The 26,336-nt window shown below is 68.8% G+C and overlaps 3 protein-coding genes across 6 annotated transcripts in view; 1 reads left to right on the forward strand and 2 right to left on the reverse strand.

Annotated features, from left to right (window-relative positions):
- Positions 1–2,000: 2,000 nt before the first annotated feature.
- ACP4 (acid phosphatase 4) lies at positions 2,001–4,819 on the reverse strand. Its single transcript, XM_070063578.2, has 11 exons — positions 4,670–4,819; positions 4,494–4,598; positions 4,328–4,414; positions 3,719–3,865; positions 3,534–3,632; positions 3,361–3,456; positions 3,105–3,237; positions 2,940–3,022; positions 2,524–2,648; positions 2,254–2,432; positions 2,001–2,174 (listed from the first exon to the last, which is right to left on the reverse strand). The coding sequence occupies exons 1-11, from the start codon at positions 4,784–4,786 to the stop codon at positions 2,059–2,061; spliced, it is 1,287 nt and encodes a 428-aa protein (XP_069919679.2). The 5' UTR covers positions 4,787–4,819; the 3' UTR covers positions 2,001–2,058.
- Positions 4,820–16,225: 11,406 nt separating this feature from the next.
- On the reverse strand, positions 16,226–18,127 carry CLEC11A (C-type lectin domain containing 11A). The gene is made up of 4 exons (XM_051840760.3): positions 17,794–18,127; positions 17,400–17,604; positions 17,060–17,251; positions 16,226–16,740 (listed from the first exon to the last, which is right to left on the reverse strand). Exons 1-4 carry the CDS (start codon positions 17,938–17,940, stop codon positions 16,295–16,297), a joined length of 990 nt encoding a protein of 329 aa, XP_051696720.1. The 5' UTR covers positions 17,941–18,127; the 3' UTR covers positions 16,226–16,294.
- A 3,587-nt stretch (positions 18,128–21,714) lies between these two features.
- Positions 21,715–26,336, forward strand: part of SHANK1 (SH3 and multiple ankyrin repeat domains 1) — a 42,127-nt gene continuing 37,505 nt past the window's right edge. For all 4 annotated transcript variants that reach the window (XM_070062979.2, XM_070062981.2, XM_070062982.2 and 1 more), the window contains exons 1-4: positions 21,715–22,039; positions 24,317–24,614; positions 24,709–24,912; positions 25,324–25,395. In XM_070062979.2, coding sequence (XP_069919080.2) covers positions 24,360–24,614; positions 24,709–24,912; positions 25,324–25,395 — 531 coding nt within the window. In that variant the 5' untranslated portion in view covers positions 21,715–22,039; positions 24,317–24,359. The remainder of the gene's footprint in view (positions 22,040–24,316; positions 24,615–24,708; positions 24,913–25,323; positions 25,396–26,336) is intronic.

A 26,336-nucleotide genomic window follows, 5' to 3' on the forward strand; every position in this document is an offset into this window, starting at 1 on the left:
AAAATTCTCCTGTTTGCGGGGATTGTAATCTTCCTCGTGCGCCTCCTTACAGCCTGTCTTGTCGGCAGGTGTTGCGTGTGTTTTCTAACTAGGCCTTGCAAGTCCCTCAGAAGCTAAGACGGCGGGTAGTCAATGACGGGTAAGATGGGTTGCCGCACATATCAACCTAAGACAGGGATTCATCGGTGCCGATGGATTCTGAAGACGGGTAAGAATGTGCAGGCGGAACCCGCAACCTAAGACAGCCACCGCCATTTGCTTCATTATAGAATAAACAGCACCGCTCACAGACGCAGCGGTGTGGCACTGAGGACCTGTAACCTCATCTTCCTACATACAGAGAAGGGGGAGATGTTGGGAGCACTGTGCTGGTCTCCCTGTGCAGGCCTCTGTTGAGAGTCACCTTCAGCTGCGGTCCGGAAGGAGGACCACTAGAAAGTCCCTGTGTGCAGCTCACTGATGGCTGGCGCTGGCCGGCTGGCTTCAGTGCTCTGCTGACCCCACAAACTCTCGTGCCTCGATGCGCACGTCTGGTGGCCGGGAGACCCCGCGGTCACTCCCTTTGTCAGACTGCTGTTGGTTGAAGGCTCCCGTGACCCGCTCCTTTGAGCTGTGTTGTAAGATGACCCCTGCTCGCCCTCGCTGTCCTTCCTTGCCTGGTGCTACATGAGCTGCCTCCTCCAGTAAAGTGAGACCTTGGTCTCCATGCAGGTCTGCCCTCCTCGTGCCCTAGCCGATTACCCCGCGGGCCGGGGCACCTGGGGTGCAGGGTGGGGGCGTGGCCCTCTCGCTCGGAGCACGCTCCCGAGACCCCTGCAGCGTGTCCCGCCTTGAGCTGGGCAGGCGCCGCTGGCATCGCACAGTGCTGGCGGCCCCAAGGAGACCCGGACCATCGCTGATGGGGACCTGGTGCCGCGTGGGAGGACAAGCTGGCCATGCCCCGGCGCCCCCTGCAGGTGCCCGATCACTGTGATGACCACAGCCGGGGCCGGGTTCAAGGCCCCGTGGGGGTGTCCTTCCCCACGCCCAGTGGGCGGCCACCACGATCCGGGGCGCCTGGCCCTGCACCACCGACGGCCTGGCACAGGACTGCGTCTTAGTAAAGTCTGGTACCTGGAAAGGTTTCTGGGCTGTGTGTTTTAGCGTCTGCCACACGCAGTCCTGGCCATGTGTTATTCCCGGTCCACGGTTATTCTGGCCAGGCCTTTCGCCGCGGGTCCACAGGCTGGGAAGGGGCGGCCGGGCCTCCCCTGGCTCTGTCTGGTGGGCGCTGGGGTGCATCACAGCGTGGGCTCGGAGCCGCCCACCGCCAGCCCCTACATCCACACGAGCATGGGGTCCCCTCGCTCCCCTGTGGGCCCTAGCGACCCTACAGGCAGGAAGCCCTGACCCGGCCAGAGGTGCAGCAGCCCGGTTGGTGGCCGCCTGGCCCCAGGGGTGGGTGGGACGGTGGGCGGGGCATGCTGAGGGCTGGGGCCTGGCCAGCGGCCCTGATGCCTGGTGGGCCCCATGTGGCTGTTACCCAGCAGCCACTGCTCCCCAGGCCTGGTGGTTTTCCCTCGGCCTGTGCTGGGGGGGGGCTCCCCTCTCAGCTGGGGGCTGCAGGCCTTGGCTCACCTCCTGGTATGGCCGGCGCGGCAGCAGCCACGTACAGTGTCGCGTGCTTCTGCTGTGCCCCCTGCACACACACACCCCGCCCATGTCTGGGTTCAGGGGTCATGGAGCTGACCCCTGGCCCGGAGCCCCACGGCCTGGGGAACTCACGCAGAAAGGCAGGCTGCCTGGGGCCAACCACTGTGACCTGGGTGCTGCACGTGGAGAGGGGCGTGCGTGCACACGCGTGCACACCACGGCGTGTGTGCGCGCGGATGCACACGTGGAGGCCCTCAGGAGCCCCTTGCACAGCCATGCGCACACAGTGGGCTCCAGGCGGGGCGGCCGGCCCCCACCCCCACCCCCACCCCAGACACACAGTGAACCAGACTCCGCAGCAGCAGGGGAGCACACGTGTTAGGGTCCAGCGTCAGCTAGGGGGAGGGGGCGCCCCGGCTTCCCAGCTCACACGGGCCCTCCCCAGGCCCGCAGGCAGGCCGGTCTCCAGGCCAGCAAGCCCAGCCCCAGGCTGAGCGCTGCCAGCGCGGCCACAGCTCCGGCCAGCAGGGGCACCGTGGTGGCTGCGGGAGGAACACGGGGGGTGTGAGTCTGTGGGCCCGGGGCGCCCCGGCTCCCACCCCCAGCGCAGAAGGCCGTCACCTGGGGAGGTGGCAGGCTCATAGACGCCGTAGCAGGGGATCCCGCGCGCGGGGGGCCGGGCCGCGGCGGTCAGGTGGCGGAAGCGGCCCAGCGGGCAGGAGGCGGGACACCCGGGGAGGCTGAGGGACAGCGGGGCCCGGGCCGAGTCGTTGCGGTAGAAGAGCGAGATGGTGACGTTCCTGGAGGAAGAGACCGGGGGCCTCCTCACTTCTCGGCCGCTGAGCCCCACGGCCGCGGGAGGCGGCCCCACGCCCCGACGCCCGGCCTCACCCTCCGTCTTGGTCGGGGTCCTGCAGGCGCCTCCGGAACTCGAAGCCGAGGCAGGCGGCGTAGGGCGGGGTGTGGCCGTCGTAGAGGCCCAGAGCGCCCTGGAGGGCCAGCAGGGTGCTGTCGTGCTGCGGACAGGTGGAGGGCTAGGGCGCGGGGCCTCCCCGCCGCCAGCGATCACCCCGACCTCCCAGGCACGCAGGTTGGCCACACCCCCCAGAGTCGGCTTGGCCACACCTCCTCCCGCATCCCCAGGGATCACCCCCACCTCCCGAGTCTGTTTGACCACACCTCCTCCCGCATCCCCCCCGCGATCACCCCGACCTCCCAGGCACGCAGGTTGGCCACACCCCCAGAGTCGGCATGGCCACACCTCCTCCCGCATCGCCGTCCCCCCTCCCCCTGCCCCAGGGACTTACAGCCGAGTACATCACCATCTTGAGGGGCAGCCCCAGGCGCTGGGCCCGGGAGAAGTTGGCCAGGATGGCGTCCAGCAGGATCCCTGAGACGGCAGAAGCCGCGCGCTCAGAGCCGCGCCCCCTCCCCGCAGGAAGGCGCCCCCGCCCCCCTGCCCCGCACCTCACCCCCCGACAGCTGGGCCTTCTCTGCCGCCCGGGGTGGGCCCACGTGGGCGCCGATGTCCAGCGCGGAGATCTGGGCCAGCGTCCGCAGGACGTGTGGGGAGGCCCAGGACGGGAGCTGGAGGCCGTGGGCTCGCTGCGGAGAGGGGGCAGAGGCCGTCACCACTCTGCCCGGGGCCAGCCCAGCCCCCGGAGCTCACCACCCCCCGCGGGGCAGACGGGGAAACTGAGGCGCGGCCGGCGGGGGCTCTGCGCTCACCTGGCAGATGAGGGTGTCCAGAACCTTCCACGCCCTGCGGAGCGGCTCCCCGACCAGCGACAGCCCCGTGAAGTTCTCCAGGCGCACCAGGAAGTCCTGGAGCGGGGCGCCGGGTGAGCCTCCAGTCCCCCGTGCGCGCCCCGCGCCGCCCGCCCGCCCGCGGCCCCGCTCACCGTCCAGCCCTCCAGGGCCTCCCGGTAGTCCGGGGCTTCCGTGGACTCTCGCAGCAGCTCGTGGTACCGCGGACAGCTCCGCATGGGGAACCTTAGCAGCTGGGGGACACGGAGGCTCAGGCGGGCGCGCCTCGGGCCCTGGCCAACCCGCCCGGCCGCGCGCGGCCCCGTCTGGCCCCGCTGACCTTGTCCTCGCCCACGGGCACCGTGTGCACCGGGATGGGCCTCCAGTCGGCCTCGGCGCTCCCCGGGGCCACCTCCGGGAACAGTCCGGCCAGGTTGGCCTGGGCGCTCTCCAAGGTGCGGTCGAAGTCGGTGCTTCGCACGTACACCTGCGCGGGGCGGGGCCGGCGGGGAGAGGGCGCGTGGGGGCCACGGCGGGGTCAGGGGCGAGGAGAGAGGGGTAACAGGTCAGACACTAGGAGCCGAAGCTCGGAACCTTCAGTGCCAGAGGTTGGGGTCAAAGGTCAGAGGCCAACAGGAGTGGAGGGGGCAGAGGTCAAGAGTCGGGGGGACACATTGGACTGTAAGGAGGAGGGGATCAGCTGAGTCCATGGGGGTCAGAAAAGATCAGAATTGGGAAAAGCCGGAGGTGAGAGGTCAAGAGGAGGGTGGATCAGAAAGTCGGAATTCACGGGGTTAGAGGTCAGAGGTCAAGATGTAACTCGGGAGGATGCGGTCAGAGGTCACAGGGTGCCGGGGGTGGATGGAGGTCGGAGGCCAGAGGTGGAAACCCAAAGACAGTGTTGGGGTTAGCGGGGTCAAGGGTGAGAGGTCAGGTCGCTTGGCCGTACCTCCTCCCGCCGGAACTCAGGGCTCAGGAAGGCCTGGTAGCGCCGCCTCAGGAAGCGTCCCAGCTCCAGCTGCTGCCGGACGCCCTCCTGGGGACAGAGGGGGGGCTCAGCCACCTCCCCCGCCCGCCCCGCCCCGCCCAGCCCTCACCCCACCCCGAGCGCTCACCCTGGTCAGCTGGCCCAGGCCGCGGGGCCACAAGGCGGACACCACGTCCTTGTGCGGGTCCGTGGGGTAGGAGGCCAGGGGGGCGCGGTCACCATGGCGGAACACCTGGGGATGGCTCGGGTCAGGGCCAGCCGGGGGGCAGGGGCAGGGCAGCGGCTGGTGGGGAGGGGGCTTACCACAGCCACGAACACCAGGGGTCCTTCCGGCAGGGTCTGGGGGGGCAGCAGCAGCAGCAGAGGCAGCAGCAGCAGGAGCGGTCCGGTGGGGTGGCCCCCAAACCCTGGCCCGGCCATTTCCACACAGCCAGACGCTGAGCTCAGCCCTGTCTGCACCGCGGCCCCACCCACTCATTACCCAGGGCCTCCCACCCCCAACGGGAGCAGGTCCCAGCGCGCCCTGGGCGCCAGCTCCCCAGGGCCTGCGCCGGCCATGGGTTAACCCTCCAGAGGTGCTGAGACCCTTAGCCCCTCCCCCTGCCCGCCAGGCGCAGATGGGGGAACAAGGCAAGGAGGGTCCAGTGACACCGCACCCCCACAGCTCCGCTCCCCACCCTCAGTCCCCAAACCTGGAGCCTCTTGGGGGGGATCCCAGCTGGAGCCAGTGGGGGCCCAGGGCCCCAACACGCAGGCGGGGGGCTGGTTTCCGGAGTCGGGGGTCTGTGCCCTCACAGCAGGGCGCCGGCATAGGTGGGACGTCTTTCCTTCCGGCCTCAGCTCGGGGGTCACCAAGTCCCCCAGGCCTTCCAGGGCAAAAGCCACCCTTTCTCTGGGACTCACCCGGCCGAGAACAGACTGAGCCAGACCCACGCAGTCGACCCGAGCGCGCCCTTAGGTCCTAATAACAGCTGCCATTATTGATTTATTTCCTGTTTTATTCAAAAGGAGGAGGATTTAGCTGCCAAGAATGTGTCTGCCTTGAATAACCAGGCCGGAAGGAGAGGGACGGGGGCCGGGGAGCGGCTGCTACCGCACACGTGCCTGGCGCAGGTACCGCACACGCGCCCAGCACAGGTACGGCACACACACAGCACAGGTACGGCACGCATGCCCAGCCCAGATACCACACACAGACCCCTGGGTCTGAGGGAGGAGGGGCTGGGGCTGGACCCCTGGGTCTGAGGGACGAGGGGCTGGGGCTGGACTCCTGGGTCTGAGGGACGAGGGCTGGGGCTGGACTCCTGGGTCTGAGGGAGGAAGGGCTGGGCTGGACCCCTGGGTCTGAGGGAGGAGGGGCTGGGGCTGGACCCCTGGGTCTGAGGGAGGAGGCGCTGGGGCTGGACCCCTGGGTCTGAGGGAGGAGGGGCTGGGGCTGGACCCCTGGGTCTGAGGGAGGAGGGGCTGGGGCTGGATCCCTGGGTCTGAGGGAGGAGGGGCTGGGGCTGGATCCCTGGGTCTGAGGGAGGAGGGGCTGGGGCTGGATCCCTGGGTCTGAGGGAGGAGGGGCTGGCCTGGACTCCTGGGTCTGAGGGAGGAGGGGCTGGACTCCTGGGTCTGAGGGAGGAGGGGCTGGGGCTGGATCTCTGCGTCTGAGGGAGGAGGAACTGGGGCTGGACCCCTGGGTCTGAGAGAGGAGGGGCTGGTGCTGGACCCCTGGGTCTGAAGGAGGAGGGGCTGGGGCTGGATCTCTGGGTCTGAGGGACGAGGGCTGGGGCTGGATCCCTGGGTCTGAGGGAGGAGGGCTGGGGCTGGACCCCTGGGTCTGAGGGAGGAGGGGCTGGGGCTGGACCCTTGGGTCTGAGGGAGGAGGGCTGGGGCTGAATCTCTGGGTCTGAGGGACGAGGGCTGGGGCTGGACCCCTGGGTCTGAGGGAGGAGGGCTGGGGCTGGACCCCTGGGTCTGAGGGAGGAGGGGCTGGGGCTGGACCCTTGGGTCTGAGGGAGGAGGGCTGGGGCTGGATCTCTGGGTCTGAGAGAGGAGGGGCTGGGGCTGGACTCCTGGGTCTGAGAGAGGAGAGGCTGGGCTGGACCCCTGGGTCTGAGAGAGGAGGGGCTGGTGCTGGACCCCTGGGTCTGAAGGAGGAGGGGCTGGGGCTGGACCCCTGGGTCTGAGGGAGGAGGAACTGGGGCTGGACCCCTGGGTCTGAGAGAGGAGGGGCTGGTGCTGGACCCCTGGGTCTGAAGGAGGAGGGGCTGGGGCTGGATCTCTGGGTCTGAGGGACGAGGGCTGGGGCTGGATCCCTGGGTCTGAGGGAGGAGGGCTGGGGCTGGACCCCTGGGTCTGAGGGAGGAGGGGCTGGGGCTGGACCCTTGGGTCTGAGGGAGGAGGGCTGGGGCTGAATCTCTGGGTCTGAGGGACGAGGGCTGGGGCTGGACCCCTGGGTCTGAGGGAGGAGGGCTGGGGCTGGACCCCTGGGTCTGAGGGAGGAGGGGCTGGGGCTGCACCCTTGGGTCTGAGGGAGGAGGGCTGGGGCTGGATCTCTGGGTCTGAGAGAGGAGGGGCTGGGGCTGGACTCCTGGGTCTGAGAGAGGAGAGGCTGGGCTGGACCCCTGGGTCTGAGGGAGGAGGGGCTGGGGCTGGACTCCTGGGTCTGAGAGAGGAGGGGCTGGTGCTGGACCCCTGGGTCTGAGGGAGGAGGGGCTGGGGCTGGACCCCTGGGTCTGAGGGAGGAGGAGCTGGGGCTGGACCCCTGGGTCTGAGGGAGGAGGGGCTGGGGCTGGACTCCTGGGTCTGAGAGAGGAGGGGCTGGTGCTGGACCCCTGGGTCTGAAGGAGGAGGGGCTGGGGCTGGATCTCTGGGTCTGAGGGAGGAGGGCTGGGACTGGACCCCTGGGTCTGAGGGAGGAGGGCTGGGGCTGGACCCCTGGGTCTGAGGGAGGAGGGGCTGGGGCTGGACCCCTGGGTCTGAGGGAGGAGGGCTGGGGCTGGATCTCTGGGTCTGAGGGAGGAGGGGCTGGGGCTGGACCCCTGGGTCTGAGGGAGGAGGGGCTGGGGCTGGACCCCTGGGTCTGAGGGAGGAGGAGCTGGGGCTGGACCCCTGGGTCTGAGGGAGGAGGGGCTGGGGCTGGACCTAAAGTTTCCACCATGACAGCAGGTGCCTGAGCTGGCCCTCCTGCTGCCGCCCTCTGGCACTGGGCAGGAGGTGAGCTCTGAGGAGGCCGAGTGTCACCTGCTGGGACCCTGCTGGAGCTGACCTGCCGGCGACCAGCCCCAGCCACCAGGAGGCCGACTCAGGGGGAGGCATCGCAGGGTGGGGCTCAGCTGCGCTGGTCCTGCAGCTTCTGAGTCCCTGGCCACCTGGGGGCAGCTGGTTCTCCAGGGCGGCGGGCGGGCAGGAGGCGGCGGGCACCCCACACCGCCTGGGTTCAGGTCCAGGCTCCATCCTCCAGTGCGCGCGCACCCCGGGAGGCGGCAGGTGGCTCGCTGGTTAGGCACCTGCCGCCCCGCCCCCGTGGGAGACCCGGATCGAGTTCCCAGCTCCTGGTTCTGGCCCGGCCCAGCCCTCGAGATGGATCCGCGGGATGGGAGCCCCCCTCCTCTAATAAAGCGAGAAATTAATGAAATAAAAGTTTAAAGAGGTGCTAGACAGCGCATTCGGCACCTCCAGAACAAGCCGGTGGCACCGCCTTCCAGGTCCTGGCCCCCCAAGCCCGGACGCCATGGTGACACCTCCCCCGCCACCCGCTCCTCTGGGCCCCGCCTCCAGCTCCCCTCCACCCAGAATGCCCCCGCCCGGTCGCCACGGCCACCATTCTGGTCTCCATTCCGCTGGCAGAGACCCCCAGGCAAAGGGAGAGCGAGGCCTCACCAGCACCCACTGAGCACTCATGGCCATGAACTTTCAGGAAGTGAGGAGGGGTCTCCCGGGGGCGAGGGGCGGGGCTGGGAGGGGCCGGGCCCTGACCTCTGACCCCGCCCCCAGAACGTGACCCTGGCCATGGCGGTGTTCACCATCCTGGCCTCCATCTACTTCTTCAACAAGGTGAGCGGCCGGTGGGGCGGGGCGGGGGCTGGGTCCCGCTCTCCACGCCTCCTCCCTCAGACCCAGCCCTCGGCCCCCTCTCCCCTCACTCAGGCTCAGCACTGAGACGCCCAGGCCAAGCCCCGCCTCTGCCGGACCAGGATGCTGGCCTCTGACACCCAATAAATGTGACTGAACCAGCACGTGTGGCTCCGCCCCCTCCTGCAGAGCTGTCCTGCGCCAGGCCCAGGTCTGAGGGCGGAGGATGGGCCTGGGCTCCCAGGTCTGAGGGAGGAGGGCTGGGGCTGGACCCCTGGGTCTGAGGGAAGAGGGCTGGGCTCCCAGGTCTGAGGGTGGAGGGCTGGGCCTGGACCCCTGGGTCTGAGGGAGGAGGGGCTGGGGCTGGACCCCTGGGTCTGAGGGAGGAGGCTGGGCCTGGAACCCTGGGTCTGAGGTGGAGGGCTGGGCCCTGGACTCTGGGGTCTGAGGGAGGAGGGGCTGGGCTGGACCCCTGGGTCTGAGGGAGGAGGGGCTGGGGCTGGACTCCTGGGTCTGAGGGAGGAGGGGCTGGGGCTGGACTCCTGGGTCTGAGGGAGGAGGCTGGGCCTGGAACCCTGGGTCTGAGGGAGGAGGGGCTGGGGCTGGACTCCTGGGTCTGAGGGAGGAGGGGCTGGGGCTGGACTCCTGGGTCTGAGGGAGGAGGGCTGGGCTGGACTCCTGGGTCCGAGGGTGGAGGGCTGGGGACCCAGACTTTCATGTTTGAAGCTGGGAGCCCAGCATCTTTTTGTTGGTTTTTTTAAGATTTATGTATCTGTTCGAGAGGCAGAGCTACAGAGAGAGACAGAGAGGTCTTCCATCCACTGGTTCACTCCCCAGATGGCCACAATGGCTGGAGCCGGGCCAGGCCTCAGCTAAGAGCCAGAAACTCCATCCGGGTCTCCCACGTGGGTGCAGGGGCCCAAGCACTTGGGCCATCTTCCACTGCTTTCCCAGGCCACAGCAGAGAGCTGGATCAGAAGCGGAGCAACCGGGACTCGAACCCATGCCCACATGGGATGCTGGCTGCGCCACAGCGCCGGGCCGAGCAGCTGGGTTTTGGGGACAAGTAGGAGTCTGTGGTAACACTCAGCAGAGAGACTTGAGCCTCCCCACCCTCCATCCCCCCCCCCCCGGCTGCCACTCCAGACCGGCGGCGTCTGAGCCCTGGCGGCCTCCTCCATCAGATAGGGGTGAAACTTCATCCAGCCCCAGAAGCCCACAGCAAGAGCGGCCCGCAGTCGGTGGCGACAGTGGGTCCGGGGCTACAGTGGTCCCGTGGCCATCTCCAGGTCATCACAGCTTCCTCTTTGCAAACTTCCACTGCACCCCCCACACCACGGTCACTGCCCCTTCCTGTGCGAGTGTGCAGACCCCCAGAGAGCCAGGCCGTTAGCACCTCCCTTGCCCCATGCGCCCCACACCCCCGCCTTGGGTTGGCGTTCATCCATTTCCTCATCCGGTTAGTATGCGAAAAGGCGGTTTCGGAACCGGGGACCGTCCATGTTGGGTGTCCCAGGAGCGGCCCGGGAAATCCCAGTTCTGCACGGATCCCTCCCCGCGCGGGTTACAGTGGTGTAGGGGCTTCAAGCCCCAGAGGCCTCTAACCCTCAAACGTGTCCCGTATGGAGGTTGCAGTTCCAAGTATGACCACAAAGCGGCGGTGTTGGACCACTTTTCCCAGCCGCGGGGTCAGCCCCGCAAACCAACCTCGGTTTCCGCAAAACCGCAATTCAATAACCCGGGCCACAGGCGGCGGCTCGTGGCGGGAGATCCTGCTGCTTCCTCCTCGGCCGCTTGGGCCCTGTCCCCTCCTGGACCCTCCAGTCCTCTGACTGCCCTGCCCCTCCCTGCTCGCACACCCTCCCCCCAAAGCCCACGCCGGCTCCCCAGACCCCCAGGGCAGGAGTCCCAGGGTCTCCACCTTGTTCCCCCACTTCCCACGCCCCTCTGGCGTACCCGCGGCCCCTGCAGCACCTCAGCTGCACCTCCCCTGCCCCGAGCGCCCTTCCCCCCTCACCTGTCCCCGCAGGTGTCTCCCGCCCCGCCCCACCCCCCCTGGGCTCCTGCGCTGAGGTCCAGGGCCGGCCTCCCATCGGATGCCAGCTCCTCCTGGCATCACCACAGGGGCTGCAAGGGACAGAGACCTGCAGGGCTCAGACGTGCCCGAGAGAAGACCGCGGGGGCTGGTGGGGCAGCTGGTTCCCCGGGGGGCACAGCCATCCCGGGGCCAGTGCCCTGTGACATCGCCTTGGCCTGCCCGGTTGGCAAGCACCTTCCAGCTCCAGCGGCGGTGTCCACAGTACGGGCAGCGGCCGGGCTGTGTCCAGGACTTGGGGGATGGCGGGGAGGCAGGGAGGTAGAAAGGAGGCTTCGACCTGCGCCCACCGCCCCTCCGGCCCCTGCCCCGGCCCCTCCTCCCTCCTGGCCTCTGTCCGGCCCCGTGGGGCTCAGAGGATTTTTCTGTGAAGCAGGGGCCGAGAGGGAGAGAGAGAGAGAGAGAGAGAGAGAGAGAGAGAGAGAGAGAGACCCTGGAAGTTCATGCAGTTGAGGGAGAGGGACAAAGCCACCAGCAGGTGCACATCCGGTCCCGCCCAACAACCTCTAGGGGAGGGGGTCCCTGCCCCACCGCCACCCCAGTGTCCCACCTGCTGCCTGGAGACCTTTGTGTCTCACAGTGTTCCCTCCGGGCTCGCCCTGGACCCCTTCTGCCTGCCCACGTCCCAGAAGAAGAGGGACTGGCCACAGCTGACCCCTGCCCCACCCGCGCCCCAGTGCTGGCCACCTGGGTGCTCTCCCTACCGCCTGGGTGACAGCTGAGGCCCCCTGGAGCCGGGGGGTCTGGGGTTCTGGGGTCTGACCCCCTGCGGCCCCCAGCACAGCGCAGACCCCGACCCCTGTAAGCACAGGCGCTGGGCAGGGTGAAGCCGCCACTGGCCACGCCCCCCAGCACAGCGCCCTACACCCGCCGCACCTGCCTGCCGCCCGCGGCTGGCGGGGCTGGGGAGGTGCGGGCGAGGCGGCGCTGACTGCTGTTTCCCGACTCTTGGTGACAGTCTGTCTGTCTCCCGGGCGCGGCCGCCTGGGGCGCCGCCCCCTCCCCCGCCGCCTGCCGCAGAGGCAGCGATTAGGGGCGTCACCTGTCGCTGCGGGGACGCGGGCGTCGCGCTGTGGGGTCCTGGGGCGCGCGGGAGGCTGGGCGGGGCGGAGACGTGCACCTGCTGTGTCCTCCATCGGAGCTGGACACAGGGCATGGACAGGAGGTACGGGCTGCTGGACCCACAGGACAGGGAAGGGTCCGCTCTCGACCTGGACCACCAGCCCCTCCCCCATGCAAGTCCCTCTCCCCCCCCCCCCCATGCCAGGGGACCAGCGCTGTGGCGCAGTGGGGAAGGCCAACGCCTGCAGTTCAACATCCTATGTGGGTGCGGGTTCGAGACCCGGCTGCTCACTTCCTATCAGCCCTCTGCTATGGCCTGGGAAAGCAGTAGAAGATGACCCAAGTCCTTGGGCCCCTGCACCCACGTGGGAGACCCGGAAGAAGCTCCTGGCTCCTGGCTTCGGATCAGCTCAGCTCCAGCCATTACGGCCATTTGGGGAGTGAACCAGCAGATGGAAGACCTCTCTCTCTGCTTCTCTGTAGCTCTGCCTTTCAAAAAATAAAAATAAAGGTCAAGCTTGTTTTTTTAAGATTTATTTATTTGATATTCATAGTTAGCAAAAGAGGGAGAGACAGAGACAGCTCTTTCATCTCCTGGGTCACTCCCCAAATACCCGAATCAGCCAGGGCTGGGTCGGGCTGAAGCTCAGTAGAGGTCGCCCATGTAGGTGGCAGGGCCCAAGCACCAGGGCCACCCTCTGCTGCGTTCCCAGGCCACTAGCAGGGAGCGGGACCGGAAGTGGAGCAGCCGGGACTCGAACCAGACGGAAGTGCTTCCCTGGGGCCGGGGAGAGAAGAGAATCGTGAGCTCACACAGGACTTTTTTCCTTTAAGAAAATGTCCTAAAATTGGCTGGGCGTGGATGGTCGCAGACCAAAACACCGGTGTGCAGAACAGAAATGGCTGAGCCGTGTCCCTCGTGAGACAACAGAGCTATGACGAGCACACAGGTGCAGGGCCCAAGGACCTGGGCCACCCTCCACTGCCTTCCCAGGCCACAGCAGAGAGCTGGCTCGGAGGTGGAGCAGCCGGGACTAGAACCCGGCGCCCACATGGGATGCAGGCCCTGCAGACAGCGGCTTCACCGGCTATCCCACAGCGCCGCCCCGTCATGCAGGCTTTGTTGTAGCAGTTTTGCTGTTGGGTTCTTGGGCTGTGCTGGTGTGTGCAGCTCTCTCGGGCCCTTCGAGGCTTCCTGCTTCTCATTTATTTTCCTCTTCTCGCAAAGCACTTGCCGGGACTCGCATCGGGTGCTCGGCGAAGGCGTGGGGAGTGAGGCCGGCGAGGCCACCCACCCTGCCCCACCCCAAGGCGCCCCCAGACGTCTGCGTCTGGAAGTGATGAAGGCCCACCCCCAGTTTGCACAGTGTTTTCATTTTTAAATCATAAATAAATATAAAAATCCTAATATTACTTTTTCACATGAATAAACTCATCATCCCGGGGCCAGTGCTGTGGCCTAGCAGGTAAAGCCGCCACCTGCAGTGCCGGCATCCCATATGGGCATAGGTTCAAGTCCCGGCTGCTCCTCTTCCAATCCAGCTCCCTACTATGGCCTGGGAAAGCAGTGGAAGATGGCCCAGGTCCTTGGGCCCCTGCACCCGCGTGGGAGACCTGGAGGAAGCTCCTGGCTCCTGGCTCCGGATCCTTGTGGCCATTTGGGGAGTGAACCAGCGGATGGAAGACCTCGCTGTCTCTCTACCTCTCTGTGACTCTACCTTTCAAATAAATAAATAAATCCTTAAAAAGAATCATCACTCCTTCTTTCCTGGCCTGTTAATAGGATGTGTTATACTGAAAGATCCATTTTTTATAAACATCTTGGGGGCCGGCGCTGTGGTGCGGCAGGTTAAGCCTCCGCTTGTCACGTCAGCATCCCACCTGGGCGCCAGTTCGAGTCCCGGCTGCTCCACCTCCCGTCCAGCTGCCTGCCGGTCGCCTGGGACAGCAGCTGCAGCCACGTGGGAGGCCGGGACGCCCTGGCTGGGCCGCGGCACAGATCCGGGGAGTGAGCCCACACACTAACATCTCACGTTTTAGTAGGTGGGCGTGGGCGCTGGCTCCCGCGGGCCACATCAGGCTAACGTGGTTCAATCCCCGGCCTTGGCTCCAGCTTCCCAGCTCTGGAACTCGACGCCGCCGTGCACTAGCGACCGCCACGCACGTGGGAGACCCAGACGGAGCACCCAGGGCCCCGGACCCAGCCCCTGCCGTTGCAGGGGACCTCGGTCTATAACAAACACTTTAGGGGCCGGCGCCGCAGGCGGAGGATTAGCCTAGTGAGCCGCGGCGCCGGCACACCGGGTTCTAGTCCCGGTCGGGGCACCGGATTCTGTCCCGGTTGCCCCTCTTCCAGGCCAGCTCTCTGCTGTGGCCCGGGAGTGCAGTGGAGGATGGCCCAAGTGCTTGGGCCCTGCACCCCATGGGAGACCGGGAGATGCACCTGGCTCCTGGCCTCTGACGGTAGGGGTCATTTGGGGGCTGAACCAATGAAAGGAAGACTTTTCTCTCTGTCTCTGTCAAATAAAAAAAAATTAACTTTCCTTTAATAAAGAGTAACTATAACCTACCCAAGGGAAGTCACCTGTGTTTTGAAAAACTTGTGGGAAAGATGGAGAAATGTTAGGTCAGGAGGCTTCGGATTTTTCTACCCACGCGCGTGTGAACAGACTACATTTCCCAATGTACCTCGGGGCCAGGCCAGGGAGGAGGGGATGAGGGATCTCAGCTTTGATTGGACACTGCCAAAGGCGTGGTCCTCGGCCGCGCTGGGAAATGTAGGCAAACCTCACGGCGGGAGGAGGGGGCGGAGCCTGCCCGGCGACCGGCGTGGGACACCCAGTGCCTGCTGGGAAATGTAGTCCTGCCGCCTGGTCTCCTGGGACTTGTGGTCTTGCACACCAGTGTGGCCCACCCCGGGTATTTCTTGCTCCTCTGTCATCCATCTCAAGCTTCACGCCCGGCCCCCTTAACAAATCCACCCCAAGCAACTCCTGAGGTCCCCCGCGGTTCGTGCTTCTGGGCGGGCGACCATGCAAGAGCTCCAGGGAAAGACAGGAAGGGAACAGGCCTGGTGGGCTTCCTGGAAGAAGTGGCGGGTCAGCCTCGAATACAGGCGCGTACAGGCGCACTACTCCGAGGCAGGCACGGTCTCCACTTCCAACCGGGGCTGGTATGGCGGCCCCAGCCCCCGCAGGGAGCTAGGGGGCTGGCCAGGCAGCACCTGCAGTGATGCCCAGAGCCCCAGGTGGTGCCAGAGGTGGTGCCGCCCCGGCCTGGGCAGGCAGGGAGGGAAAGCTTCAGACAGGACAGAGCTCGGACCCCACGAGCCGGGGACGCAGGGGACACACCGTGCTGCCCAGCCGCTGGCCCCTGGCCTGGCCGGTTAGGGCTGGGGCAGGAACAGAGGCGGTGAGGTTTGGGGCAATTCTTCGAAGGGGCGCTCACCCCGCAGAGAAGGGAGAGGAAGACAGAACCCAGTGCAGAAGGGGGGAAAGGTGAGGGCGAGGTGAGCTCCAGGGGTCGCAGACCCCTCTGCAGGGGCTGGGGTACCGAGGGGGTCACGGAGCCGCAGCAGGTGCCCCGCGCGCCCACGCCGGAGATGGGCTTAGAACCAGGAGGCGGTGGTGTAACCTGGCCCCTGCCCGCCCCCCCAAACTGAAGCTGAGAGAGGCAAGAGACTGGAGCGAGGTCCACTGACGGACCCCCTTCTGACCCCAGGCCACAGCGGTCCTTTGGGGACCCCTTAGGCTGCTGGGGCCACGGCTGAGGGAGGGGGAGAGGCAGCCCCGTTAGGACAGACAGGGGTCCGGGTCACGCCGCTGACCGTCGGCGGCCCCTCCCTCCAGCCCTGCCGCCCAGTCCCCGCAGACTTGCTCAGGGCTGGCCTGGGAGAGAGGCCGAGCCTGAGGCTGGGGCGGGTCCTTAGGGTGTCAAGGCCCGCACGCCCTGCAGGCGACGGAGGGGAACAGCACAGCGAGAGCTGGGGCCCGGGGTCCCCGAGGCCGCGGGGCGGGGTCGGAGCGTGCTCCCCAACACGCCCGGGGTCCCCCAGGCCGCGGGGCGGGGGACGGCGCGTGCTCCCCAACACGCCCGGGGTCCCCGAGGCCGCGGGGCGGGGGTCGGCACACGCTCCCCAACACACCCGGGGTCCCCCAGGCCGGGGGGCGGTGCGCGCTCCCCAACACGCCCGGGGTCCCCCAGGCCGGGGGCGCGGGGTCGGCGCGTGCTCCCCAACACGCCCGGGGTCCCCCAGGCCGGGGAGCGGGGGGCGGCGCGCGCTCCCCAACACGCCCGGGGTCCCCCAGGCCGGGGGGCGGGGTCGGCGTGCGCTCCCCAACACGCCCGGGGTCCCCCAGGCCGGGGAGCGGGGGGCGGCGCGTGCTCCCCAACACGCCCGGGGTCCCCGAGGCCGCGGGGCGGCGCGCGCTCCCCAACACGCCCGGGGTCCCCCAGGCCGGGGGCGGCGCGCGCTCCCCAACACGCCCGGGGTCCCCCAGGCCGGGGGGCGGGGTCGGCGCGCGCTCCCCAACACGCCCGGGGTCCCCGAGGCCGCGGGGCGGAGGGCGGCGCGTGCTCCCCAACACGCGGAGCCCCCCGATCGCGGTGCCCCGGGACAGGGAGTCCTCCAGCGCCCGCCAGCAGGTGCCACACGGTTTTATTGGAGCCGGCCTCGCCTGGGACCCGCCAGACCCGGGCCGGGCGCCCCGCTAGAAGCGGAACTCGCAGACGTAGTAGAGCCGCCGCTCGCAGTCGTGGTCCCACCAGGAGCCGTCGTCCGAGGCCTGCGCCACGCAGTTCTCCAGCGCGCCGCCGTTGGGCTGGTCCGGGCTGAGCGGGTGCGGCGCGGGGCTGGCCCGGGAGCCGGGCTCCGGGCTGGGCGCGCGGTGCCAGGCGAAGAAGGACACGCGCTGGCCGTTCTCGAAGAGGTAGAGGCCCTCGGCGCGCCGGTCGTGCACGCCCAGCCACACCGGCCAGTTGTACGGGGCGAGCGCCGCGCGCAGGTAGCGGGTGAGCGCGTCCATCTGCTGCCGGTCGGCCGGCTGCGCCAGGGTTCCGCCCCGAGCCACGCAGCGCGCCTGCGCCGCCGCCTGGGCCTCGAAGTCGCGCGAGAGCAGGAAGCACTTGTGGCCCAGGCGCAGCCCCTTCAGGCAGCCTGTGGGCGGGGAAGGAGGCGGGGTCGGAGCGCTCGAGGGGGCGGGGAGAGGGCGGGGCCGAGGCTTCCGCGGGACGGGCTGGGCGCAGCCTGGGGCAACCAGGCCGGGAGGCTGGGCCCCCCCCGAGGGGCGTGGCCAGACGGCGGGGGCGGGGCTGTGGGGCGTGGCGCGGCCAGGCGGGCACCTCCCCTTCTGCCAGCACACCCGAATGCCCCCCCCCTCCGCCCGGGGACCCTTCCCCACTCGGGCACCCCGTGTCCCCACCTCCCGCCTGGCCAGGATCGCTGCACTTCCCCCGACACGAGCGGGCGGACCCACCTTCCAGGCGGCCGTGCTCGCGCTCGGCGCGACCCTGCGCCTGCTGCAGGGCGTGCACGGCCTCGTCGGTGTCGCCCGCCGCCTTCCGCAGCTGCCGCAGCCCCTGGGTCAGCTCGACCACGCGGGTGTCCAGCGCGTGCAGACGGACGTGCAGCTGGTGCAGGCCTGCGTCCAGGCCGGCCAGGCGGCCCACTGTGGATGGACAGGGCGCGCCGCTGGAGAGGGGCCTGGGGTGGGGGGCGGGGGACCGGGACCCCTGGGAGAGTGGAGGTCCGGCGGCCTGGGTTCTGGGGAGGCAAGGCCGGGGGCTGGGCGGTGGGCCACCGAGCTGGTTACTCACAGATGTAAGTGACCGTGTCCTCAGGGGTGGGCGAGGGGCTGGGGCTGGGGCTGGGGCTGGGGCTGGGGTCCGGAGCCAGTGTTGCCTCCTCTTCCTTGTCCTCCACCTGGTCGTCTTCAGGCCCCCAGACCCCTTCGCCTGCAGGGATTCCGGGGGGATCCTCGTCCCCCGTGGTAGCAGGCAACCCCAGAGCCTCTTGCAAATGCTGGGGCAGGGAGGAGAGCTCAGGGCCACCCCGTCCTCCCCAGCTGCCCCCTCCTCCCCCCTCCAGCCCCCAGTTCACTCTCTGAAGCCGAGTCCTTTCTAGGAACCCCCACCCCACCCCTGCAGACTCTCACCCGGACCCCAGCACTCCCCGCCCTTTTCCCAACCCTACGTCTCCCCCCACCTTCACCTTAAGCATCAGGGCCTCTCTCTGTCGCTCCTCCTCCTGGGCCCCACCCCAGCCTCCTTCCCACTCCCTCTCAGCTCCCCGAGCCCCCTGGCCAAGGGCCAAGAGCTGGGGGACCACCAGGGCCCCAAAGAGCCAGGCCGCCTGCATCGGGCTGGGCTCTCAGCACCCAAGGGCGCAGGGAAGCGGGGTGGGGGTGCCTCTGGGGACCACCGAGTGCCCCGGCCCCCGCCTCTGCAGCGTCTCCTGACCGGCTCCCGCGACTCCCAGACTCCCGGCTCTGTCTGTTGGTCTCCGCTCCTCTGTGTGTGTCTCTCCCCGCCCTCTTGGCTCCCACGAGGCCCTGCCTCTGTGGCCGGAAACCTCCAACGTTCCAAAGCCTGGATCCCGCCTCGGGTCTCCCCCCACGCCCTCCAGAGCTCGCTTCCGCCTGCTCTTTCCCTCTGCCTGGGAGCAGGAAGGGCCGTGGCCAGTTCTCCGAGGGACCTCAGGACCAGCCTCGGCCCAGGAACCCCTGGGCACCCACAGGGCAATGGGGGGACCCAGGGGCTGGGCCCTCTCTCCTTCCCCCTTCCCAGCCATTCCTGGGGTGGGGGGAGACCACAGGGTCTCCCTAGGTTGCTATTATCCTGTGGCCACCGGCGCCCACACCCCCTGATGCTCGCATTCCTGCACTGGTCTCAGACTGCGGGGATGGCCGGCCCCTGCCCTCCAAGCCCTCGGCGACGACCAGAGCGGGTGCGTGTGCGTTTCTGCGGGTGCACGTGACGGGCACGCGTGTGGCTGTGTGGGTGTCCCAGGAAGGTGGGGCTCTGCGGGTCGCTGGCCACACTTTGCTGGAGGCCTCTGCAGGCTGGGCCGTGCTGGGGACCCAGACGCTCAGAGCAAGCAGAGGGGCCGGCAGTGGGCCAGGGGGAGGGGCTGGGAGGCAGTGGGGGTGGGAGCCGCCGGGAGCTGGACAGGCGTCGGGCCCAGCCTGGACCACTGCAGCAGGCTCCTCCCTGCCCTCCCCCCTCGCGCCTGAGCCCCTCCTGCCGCAGCCGGAGCAATCCTTCCAAACCATAAATCAGATCCCATCACCCCCCACTCCCCGGCGCCCCCACCTTCCCATCAGAAGCAGGAGGGGAGCCAGACTGCTCCAGGCGGCGGGGGGGCTGGGCCCCCTCACGCCAGGACGCAGCTCCCCTCGTCCCCTCCCACCCACCCCGGCTCTCTGTGCTGGCTTCTCTGCCGTTCTCCACCTCAAAGCCTTGGCCCCCAGCCTTTTATTCCTTCTAGAAAGTTCTCCCCCACCCCTCCCCCCAATCACCTGGTTTAAGAGGATTTCATTCCACAAGTCTCTCTCTCTCTCTCTCTCTATATATATATATATATATATTTAATTTTTAAAGATTTATTTTATTTGAAAGGAAAAGTGACAGAGGGAAGGAGAGACAACGAGACTGTTCCATCCTCTCCCGAAATGGCCACAAAGGCCGGGCTGCCAGGAGCCGGGCTCTCCGTCCGGCTCTCCCACAGGGCTGGCAGGGGCCAAGCATTTGGCCAGTGTCATCTGCCCTCCCAGGCACCTTCGCAGGGAGCTGGGGTGGAGGCAGAGCCGCCGGGACTCCAGCCAGTGCCTCGCAGTGTGGAAGCCGGCCTCACTGGCTGCAGCTTCACCCACGGCCCTGACGAGGTACCGGATTCAAATGCCCCGTTTTATTTTTGCCATCGCCAAGACTGGCACCATCTTGTCCATTACCATCTTCCTGCCGCCAGCAAAGACAGGAAGTCTTTATTTTTTTCCCCCCAAGATTCGTAAATTTATTTGAAAGGCAAAGTTAGAGAGAGAGGGAGAGGTCTTCCATCCACTGGTTCACTCCCCAGATGGCTAGGGCAGGGCCAGGCCCAAGCCAGGAGCCTGGAGCTCCATCCAGGTCTCCCACGTGGGTGCAGGGGCCCAAGAATTTGGGCCACCTTCTCCTGCCTTTCCCAAGCAGTAGCAGGGAGCTGGATCGGAAGAGGAGCAGCGGGGACTTGAACTGGTGTCCATACGGGATGCCGGCGCCGCAGGCCGAGGTTTACCCTACTACACCACGGCCCTGGCCCAGGCAGGAACTCTTATGCACGGCTGTATCCCTAGGCCTAGATCAAGGCCTGGTTGGCACACAGTAGGTGCTGTGTGGCAGGGTAACAGCTTGGTCAAAGGCCCCTGGGCTTAGGTGCTGGCTGCAGCAGGGACAGAGGTGGTACAGGTAGGGGGAGGAGGCCGTGGCACTGTAGTGCCAGGCTCATGCCTCACAGCCTCACCCTGGCTGTCCGACGGGCCCGGGGCTCGTTAGGCGGGGGTCAAGGGGCCCGCTCTCCAAAGAAGGGGACCACACAGCCCACCACAGCTCACCAGCATGGTGGCAGGTAGCCGAGGCTTGGGGGCTGCCCCAGGAGTGGCGCGGGAGCCCAAAGCACCCAGCATTCCGTTTTCCAAGAAAGCCTGGACGCAGGAGGGCAGTGTGACCTTGGGCGGTGCAGGCGCTGCGGGGCGGGCCCGTGGGCCCCCCACCGAGGGGCCAGCCCTGGAGAGATGCCTCGCCTGGAGCAGAGCCTGGCCAGGAGCCGGGGGTGCAGAACCTCTTGCCGCTGTGCCGCTGCCGATGCAGGCAGCTGTTCCCGCCCGGAGCCCAGCTGCTCACCACCTGGCTTGCTGGGTGCGTCGAGATGGGGCCTTCCTAGCCCAGGCAGGCACTGAGGTGCCCCAGAGAGCCTGCAGCTGCAGGGGAACCCAGACCTGCGCCCTGCGGGAGCCTGTGCCCAGCTCGTGGCCCTGGAGGTGGCAGCCTGGGTCTCCACTGCCCGGGGGACCTGCCCTGTCTCGGGGGTGTGTCTCGGGCACAGGTGAGCTGTGGGCACACCGTCAGCCACAAGTACACGTGCATATCCCCTGTGGCCAGGGGTGCCCAACAGTGCGCACAGAGGACTTTGGGGCCAGCGTTCCTGTCCCCGGTCCTCAGCACCATCTCTTTGGAGCCAGGCGGCCCTGCACCAGTTCCATAGCCGCTCCGTGCCTCGGTTTCCCCTCTGGAAGACGGCAATGGGGAAGGTGGTTCAGAATGGGTGCGTGGGCCACAGCTCCAGCGGAGTGGGCGGTGACGGTCCCAGAGGGGGAGCCGCTGCGGGGGGGGGGGGGAGCTGTGGCCGCTCCCACCTGGGCACGGGGCCTGAGATGCCCGGAAGGCAAGCCTCCACCCACACCCACACCCCACCCCCGTTGTGAGATGTGAGCAGGCACACAGCCCTGCACACCTGTGTGTGTGTCTGTGGGGGGCTCCTGTGTGGCACAGGGCTGTGACATGCGTGTAGCTGGGTGTGTCTGTGGTCATGCGCCCCCAGGGACATCGCCTATGCGGCCCGGCGGCTGCAGGTGCTGTGCCAGCTGGTGCCCGCCCCTGTGCTTGGGGAGGGGGGAGAGAGAAAGAGTTTGGGGGGGACAGGACAGGAATCCATACCATAGCTCCCCCAATCCCCCCGGGGGTATCCTCTGGCAACAAATATTCATGGCGCCCTGCTGTGTATAGAGGGGGCTCACTCGGAGGGTGGGGGGCTCCCCTTAGGGGTGGAACCCCATGGTTGGGGCATAGGGACCAGCACGAGTGGACTCAAGGTTTGGCAGTGGTGAGGAGTGGTGGGGGAGGGCAGGGGGAGGGGCGGAGACGGCGGTGCGGGGGGGGGGGGGATGGGCGAGGTTTGGGGGCGCGGGGAGGGGCGATGTCTCCTCCGCCGGCTCCCGGAGGGAGGGGAGAGGGCGGAGGGAGGGGAGGGAGGGAGGGAGAGAGGGAGGGAGAGAGTGAGACAGGGTGAGGGAGAGACAGCGAGAGCGAGAGAGCGAGAGAGCGAGCAGGGTGGCAGAGGAGGCGCGGAGCGGGCGGCGGCGGCGGCGGCGGCGGCCCGAGGAAGAGGAGGAGGAAGAGCAGGCGGAGACGCGGCGCCCGGAGCCGGCCGGACCGAGCCGGGGGCGGGCGAGGAGGGGCGCGGCGGCCGCGGCGGAAGGGGGGGCGCTCTGCGGATGGCCCGGCCCGGCCCGCGGGGGGGGTGAGGTCCTCGGCCCCCCCGCCCTCCCCCCCGGCCCCCGCCCGCCCCCTCCCCGGGCCCGCTCGCCCTCCGGGGCGGTGGGGCATGGCCTGAGGGTCCCCCGTCTCCGGGGGGGTGGGGGGTGGGGGGAGGGGGGAGGGGCCGCGGGCGCCGCCGACCGGGACTCAGCAGCCCCGCCAGGCAGGTAAGGGGGTCGGGGACCCGGGCGTTTGGGGGGGCTGCGGGGCCGGGGCCGCGGGAGGGGGCGGGGGCGCCCGGGATGTCCTTGGCCCGGCGCCGGGCTCGGGGCCTGGGTGTGCGGTGTGGGGGGGTGAGGGTGAGGAGGGGAGCGTTGCCCGGGGCGACGCCAAATTGGGTTACGCCCCAGTCCCCGGTGCCCCGTCCCAGATCGCAGTCTTGGGAGGGTGCGCTCTGCGCCCCCCGGCCCCCTCCACGCCGCCGGCGGGGTCGCCGGCCCGAACCCCCTGCCGGCTCGCGGGGCCCGAGGGCTCGGTCGCCGTCTCCGCCTCCTGGCGGTGCCCGGCCACTCCCCCGCCTCACCCACCCTGGCGTACCTGGGCCCTCCCCTGGGTCACTCGGGCTCCCACCCGGTCCACCAGGGGTCCGGGCCTAGGGCTCTCCGCCCCTTTCGACCCCCGCAGGCTCCCGCGGCTTCCCGGCTCCCGCATCCCCAGCGCGTCTCCCGTGCCTGCTCCGCCGGCCGGCGCGCCCCCTCGGCTCCCGCCCCCAGTCCCGCGCCCGGTGCCCCCGCCCCCTCCCGCGGTGCGGGGCTCTCCCCCCCCCCCCAGGCTCCCCGCCCCAGCCCGGGCTCCCCCTCCGCGCCTCTCCCCGCCTCCATTCATTGTCGCGGGCCCCGCGCTCGGCCACGCCAGCCGCCCCCCGGCCCCCGCAGCCGCTCAGGGCACCCTCTCTCCCCGGGCGCACCCCCCGCGCCGTCCTCAGCGCGTCTCGGTACCAGCTGCGTGCTAGCTATTCTTAGCCGCCGAGCGTTTGATTCATGCCGCCCCGGCGGAGCGCGCCCGCTCCCTCCCGCGGCCCGAGGGGGAGGGGCCGCGAGTGCGGGGGGGTCCTGGCTGCTGCGTCCGGGAGCGCGCGCAGGAGCGCGCAGGAGCGCGGGGCTCGGGCTGGGGGCGGCGGGTCAGCCAGGGGCGGCCGCGGGGGGGAGTGGCTGCGGGGTTGCACCTGGGGAAGCGGCGTGTGGGGCGGGGCGGGGAGGAGGCCGGGGTCTTGGCCAGGACAAGGTGGGTGGGGCTGCGCGGCCGGGGACCTGGAGGGGCGGGGGGCGCGGGGCTCCGGCCACGCGTGAGCTCGTGGCTGGAAGCTGGCTCGCCCACGGCGCTGCGAACTCTCCTCCCCCCACACACACATTTTGTCTTCCCCTCCCCACCCCCCCAGCCCGTCCCCACTCCCCCAAAGTCAGCAGTACCCTCCACTGCTTCCCATCGCCATGGTAACGGTGCAGGAGCCGGGCCTGGTGTGGGGGGGGAGGGACCAGACCAGGCATTCTGGTTTCCGGTGCTGGGGTGGGAGGGAGGGAGAACAGCCGGCAGGCAGACCACCCCCCTTCCTTGGCAGGGGCCAACCCTCATAAGCCACCTCAGGGGAGAACCTTGGATGGAGAGGACCCCCATCCCACACCCCAGGCCCTCCCCTCACTTCTTGGTCTCTGTCGCCCCAAGTTCTCTGCAGAGTGGGGCCAGGGTACCAAACCAGGCCAGGCCCCAGCCCCACCACACCGAGTCCTGAATCCTGCCTGCAGGTCACGGGTAGCCCCCCCACACCCACACAGGCCACCGGCACTGTCCCCTGGACAGCCTCGCACCAACTGCCCCCCCACACACACACGCGCGCATCCCCCCGGGGGGGGGTCCGAGGAAGTCCCCCAAGGCCACTCTGCTCCCCCCCTCCCCCTCCCCCATCACGCTTCCCGGAGGAGCGCGGCCCCCGGCACCGGGTGCACACGTGTGCAGCCATGCTCCACGGCGCCCCGTCTCGCCACACCTCCATCTCCTCTTTTACTACATCTCTGCCGCGGCCTGCCCGCCGCCCGGAGGAGGGGCCGGGCTTGGCCGGGCGGGCGGGATGCCGGGTCGGGTCCCGTCCACCTGTCTGTCCTCAGCTAATTTTAGCCTCGTTTTCTGTGGCCTGACAAAGTGGGCCAGTAGCTCCCGCGGTGATTCTTGGGTTTCTGGGACACGGCCACGCTGGGTCAGCCACAAAGTGGGGCGCAGCGGGGGGTGGGGGGCTGCGTGCAAGGCCAAGGGCAGGGAAGGAGACCGGCACTGGAAGCGTGGCAGCCCCGGTGTGTGCCTGTGGCACATGTGTGGGCAGTGGGGGCCGACCAGGTCTGAGACACCGCCCAGCCCTCCCGGCGCCCACCGCTGTAAGGGAGAGGAGGCTGCCCTTGACCGCTTGTCTCCGGGCTCCCCGCCTGACCGCCGCCCTCGCCCCCCACCCACAGCCGCCTGTGATGCTGCCGTCCCCCGTCGCCCCGTGGCCCCACGATGACCCACAGCCCCGCCACGAGCGAGGACGAGGGAGGCCACAGTGCCAGCGAGTGTGCCGACGGGGGCTCCGAATCCCACAGCTCCCCAGACGGGCCAGGGCGAGGCCCCCAGGGGACCCGGGCCCGGGGCAGCGGAACACCAGGTAGCCTGGCCTCAGCCCGAGGCCGCCAGGGTCGCTCCATGTCCGTCCCCGACGACGCCCACTTCAGCATGATGGTCTTCAGAATTGGCATCCCGGACCTGCACCAGACGGTAAGGGTGCCTCTGGGGTTGGGCATGTGCTCCGACTGCCCTCACTGCCCCAGCCCGGCCTCCCTGACCCCCTCGCTGGCCTCCTGACCCACAGAAATGCCTGCGCTTTAACCCGGACGCCACCATCTGGACAGCCAAGCAGCAGGTGCTGTGTGCACTGAGTGAAAGCCTACAGGACGTGCTCAACTACGGCCTGTTCCAGCCGGCCACCTCGGGCCGGGACGCCAACTTCCTGGAGGAGGAGCGGCTGCTGCGGGAGTACCCCCAGTCCTTCGAGAAGGGGGTGCCCTACCTGGAGGTGAGGCCCCGGCCCCGCGTGCGTCCCCACGGGGCTTGTCCCGATCTGAGTCAGAGACGCCCGGGTCCCCGCCGCCTCTGTCCAGCAGAGTGGCCTCGGATGAGTCCCTTCCGCGCCCCAAGCTCCTTCCCCGTCAGGTTGGGGGAGGGACCCCCCCAGTGCAGTCGCCTTTCTAGAACGTTCCTTGTGGAGTCCAGCTCCGGGCCACGGATGCCACAGTGACCCCGCACTCTACAAAAAGCCAAGTGTCCCCGCCCCCCCCGCCCCCACCTCCACCCCACCTCAGGGCCAACCCTGCACGGACCCCAGGGGCTCAGAGGCCGGTCAGGCCCTCCCCACTGCCCCCACGCCTCACTCCCCAGGCCCCTGATTCCAAGTCTCTGTCTCCCCCCTCCCCGACCCTGGCCTCAGTTCCGATACAAGACGCGAGTGTACAAACAGACCAATCTGGACGAGAAACAGCTGGCCAAGCTGCACACCAAGGTGAGACGCCCCTGTGGCCACCGCTCCCCGGCACCCCCGTCCTGTCCCCAGGCACCCCACTGCCCCTGGGCTGACCCTCTGCCAGGCACCCCACTGCCCCTGGGCTGACCCTCCACCAGGCACCCCACTGCCCCCGGGCTGACCCTCCGCCGGGCACCCCACTGCCCCTGGGCTGACCCTCCACCAGGTACCCCCCATTGCCCCTGGGCTGACCCTCCGCCAGGTACCCCACTGCCCCCGGGCTGACCCTCCACCAGGCACCCCACTGCCCCCGGGCTGACCCTCCACCAGGCACCCCACTGCCCCTGGGCTGACCCTCCGCCAGGCACCCCACTACCCCCGGGCTGACCCTCCACCAAGAACCCCACTGCCCCTGGGCTGACCCTCCACCAGGCACCCCACTGCCCATGGGCTGACCCTCTGCCAGGCACCCCACTGCCCCTGGGCTGACCCTCCACCAGGTACCCCCCATTGCCCCTGGGCTGACCCTCCGCCAGGTACCCCACTGCCCCCGGGCTGACCCTCCACCAGGCACCCCACTGCCCATGGGCTGACCCTCTGCCAGGCACCCCACTGCCCCTGGGCTGACCCTCCACCAGGTACCCCCCATTGCCCCTGGGCTGACCCTCCGCCAGGTACCCCACTGCCCCCGGGCTGACCCTCCACCAGGCACCCCACTGCCCATGGGCTGACCCTCTGCCAGGCACCCCACTGCCCCTGGGCTGACCCTCCACCAGGTACCCCCCATTGCCCCTGGGCTGACCCTCCGCCAGGTACCCCACTGCCCCCGGGCTGACCCTCCACCAGGCACCCCACTGCCCCCAGGCTGACCCCCTGGGCTGACCCTCCACCAGGCACCCCACTGCCCCCGGGCTGACCCTCCACCAGGCACCCCACTGCCCCTGGGCTGACCCTGTCCCCAGGCTGCCCCCACCGCTCCC

The sequence above is a fragment of the Oryctolagus cuniculus genome, chromosome 18, assembly GCF_051225735.1.
Source record: "Oryctolagus cuniculus isolate XC-2025 breed Fujian yellow rabbit chromosome 18, ASM5122573v1, whole genome shotgun sequence".
NCBI lineage: Eukaryota > Metazoa > Chordata > Mammalia > Lagomorpha > Leporidae > Oryctolagus > Oryctolagus cuniculus.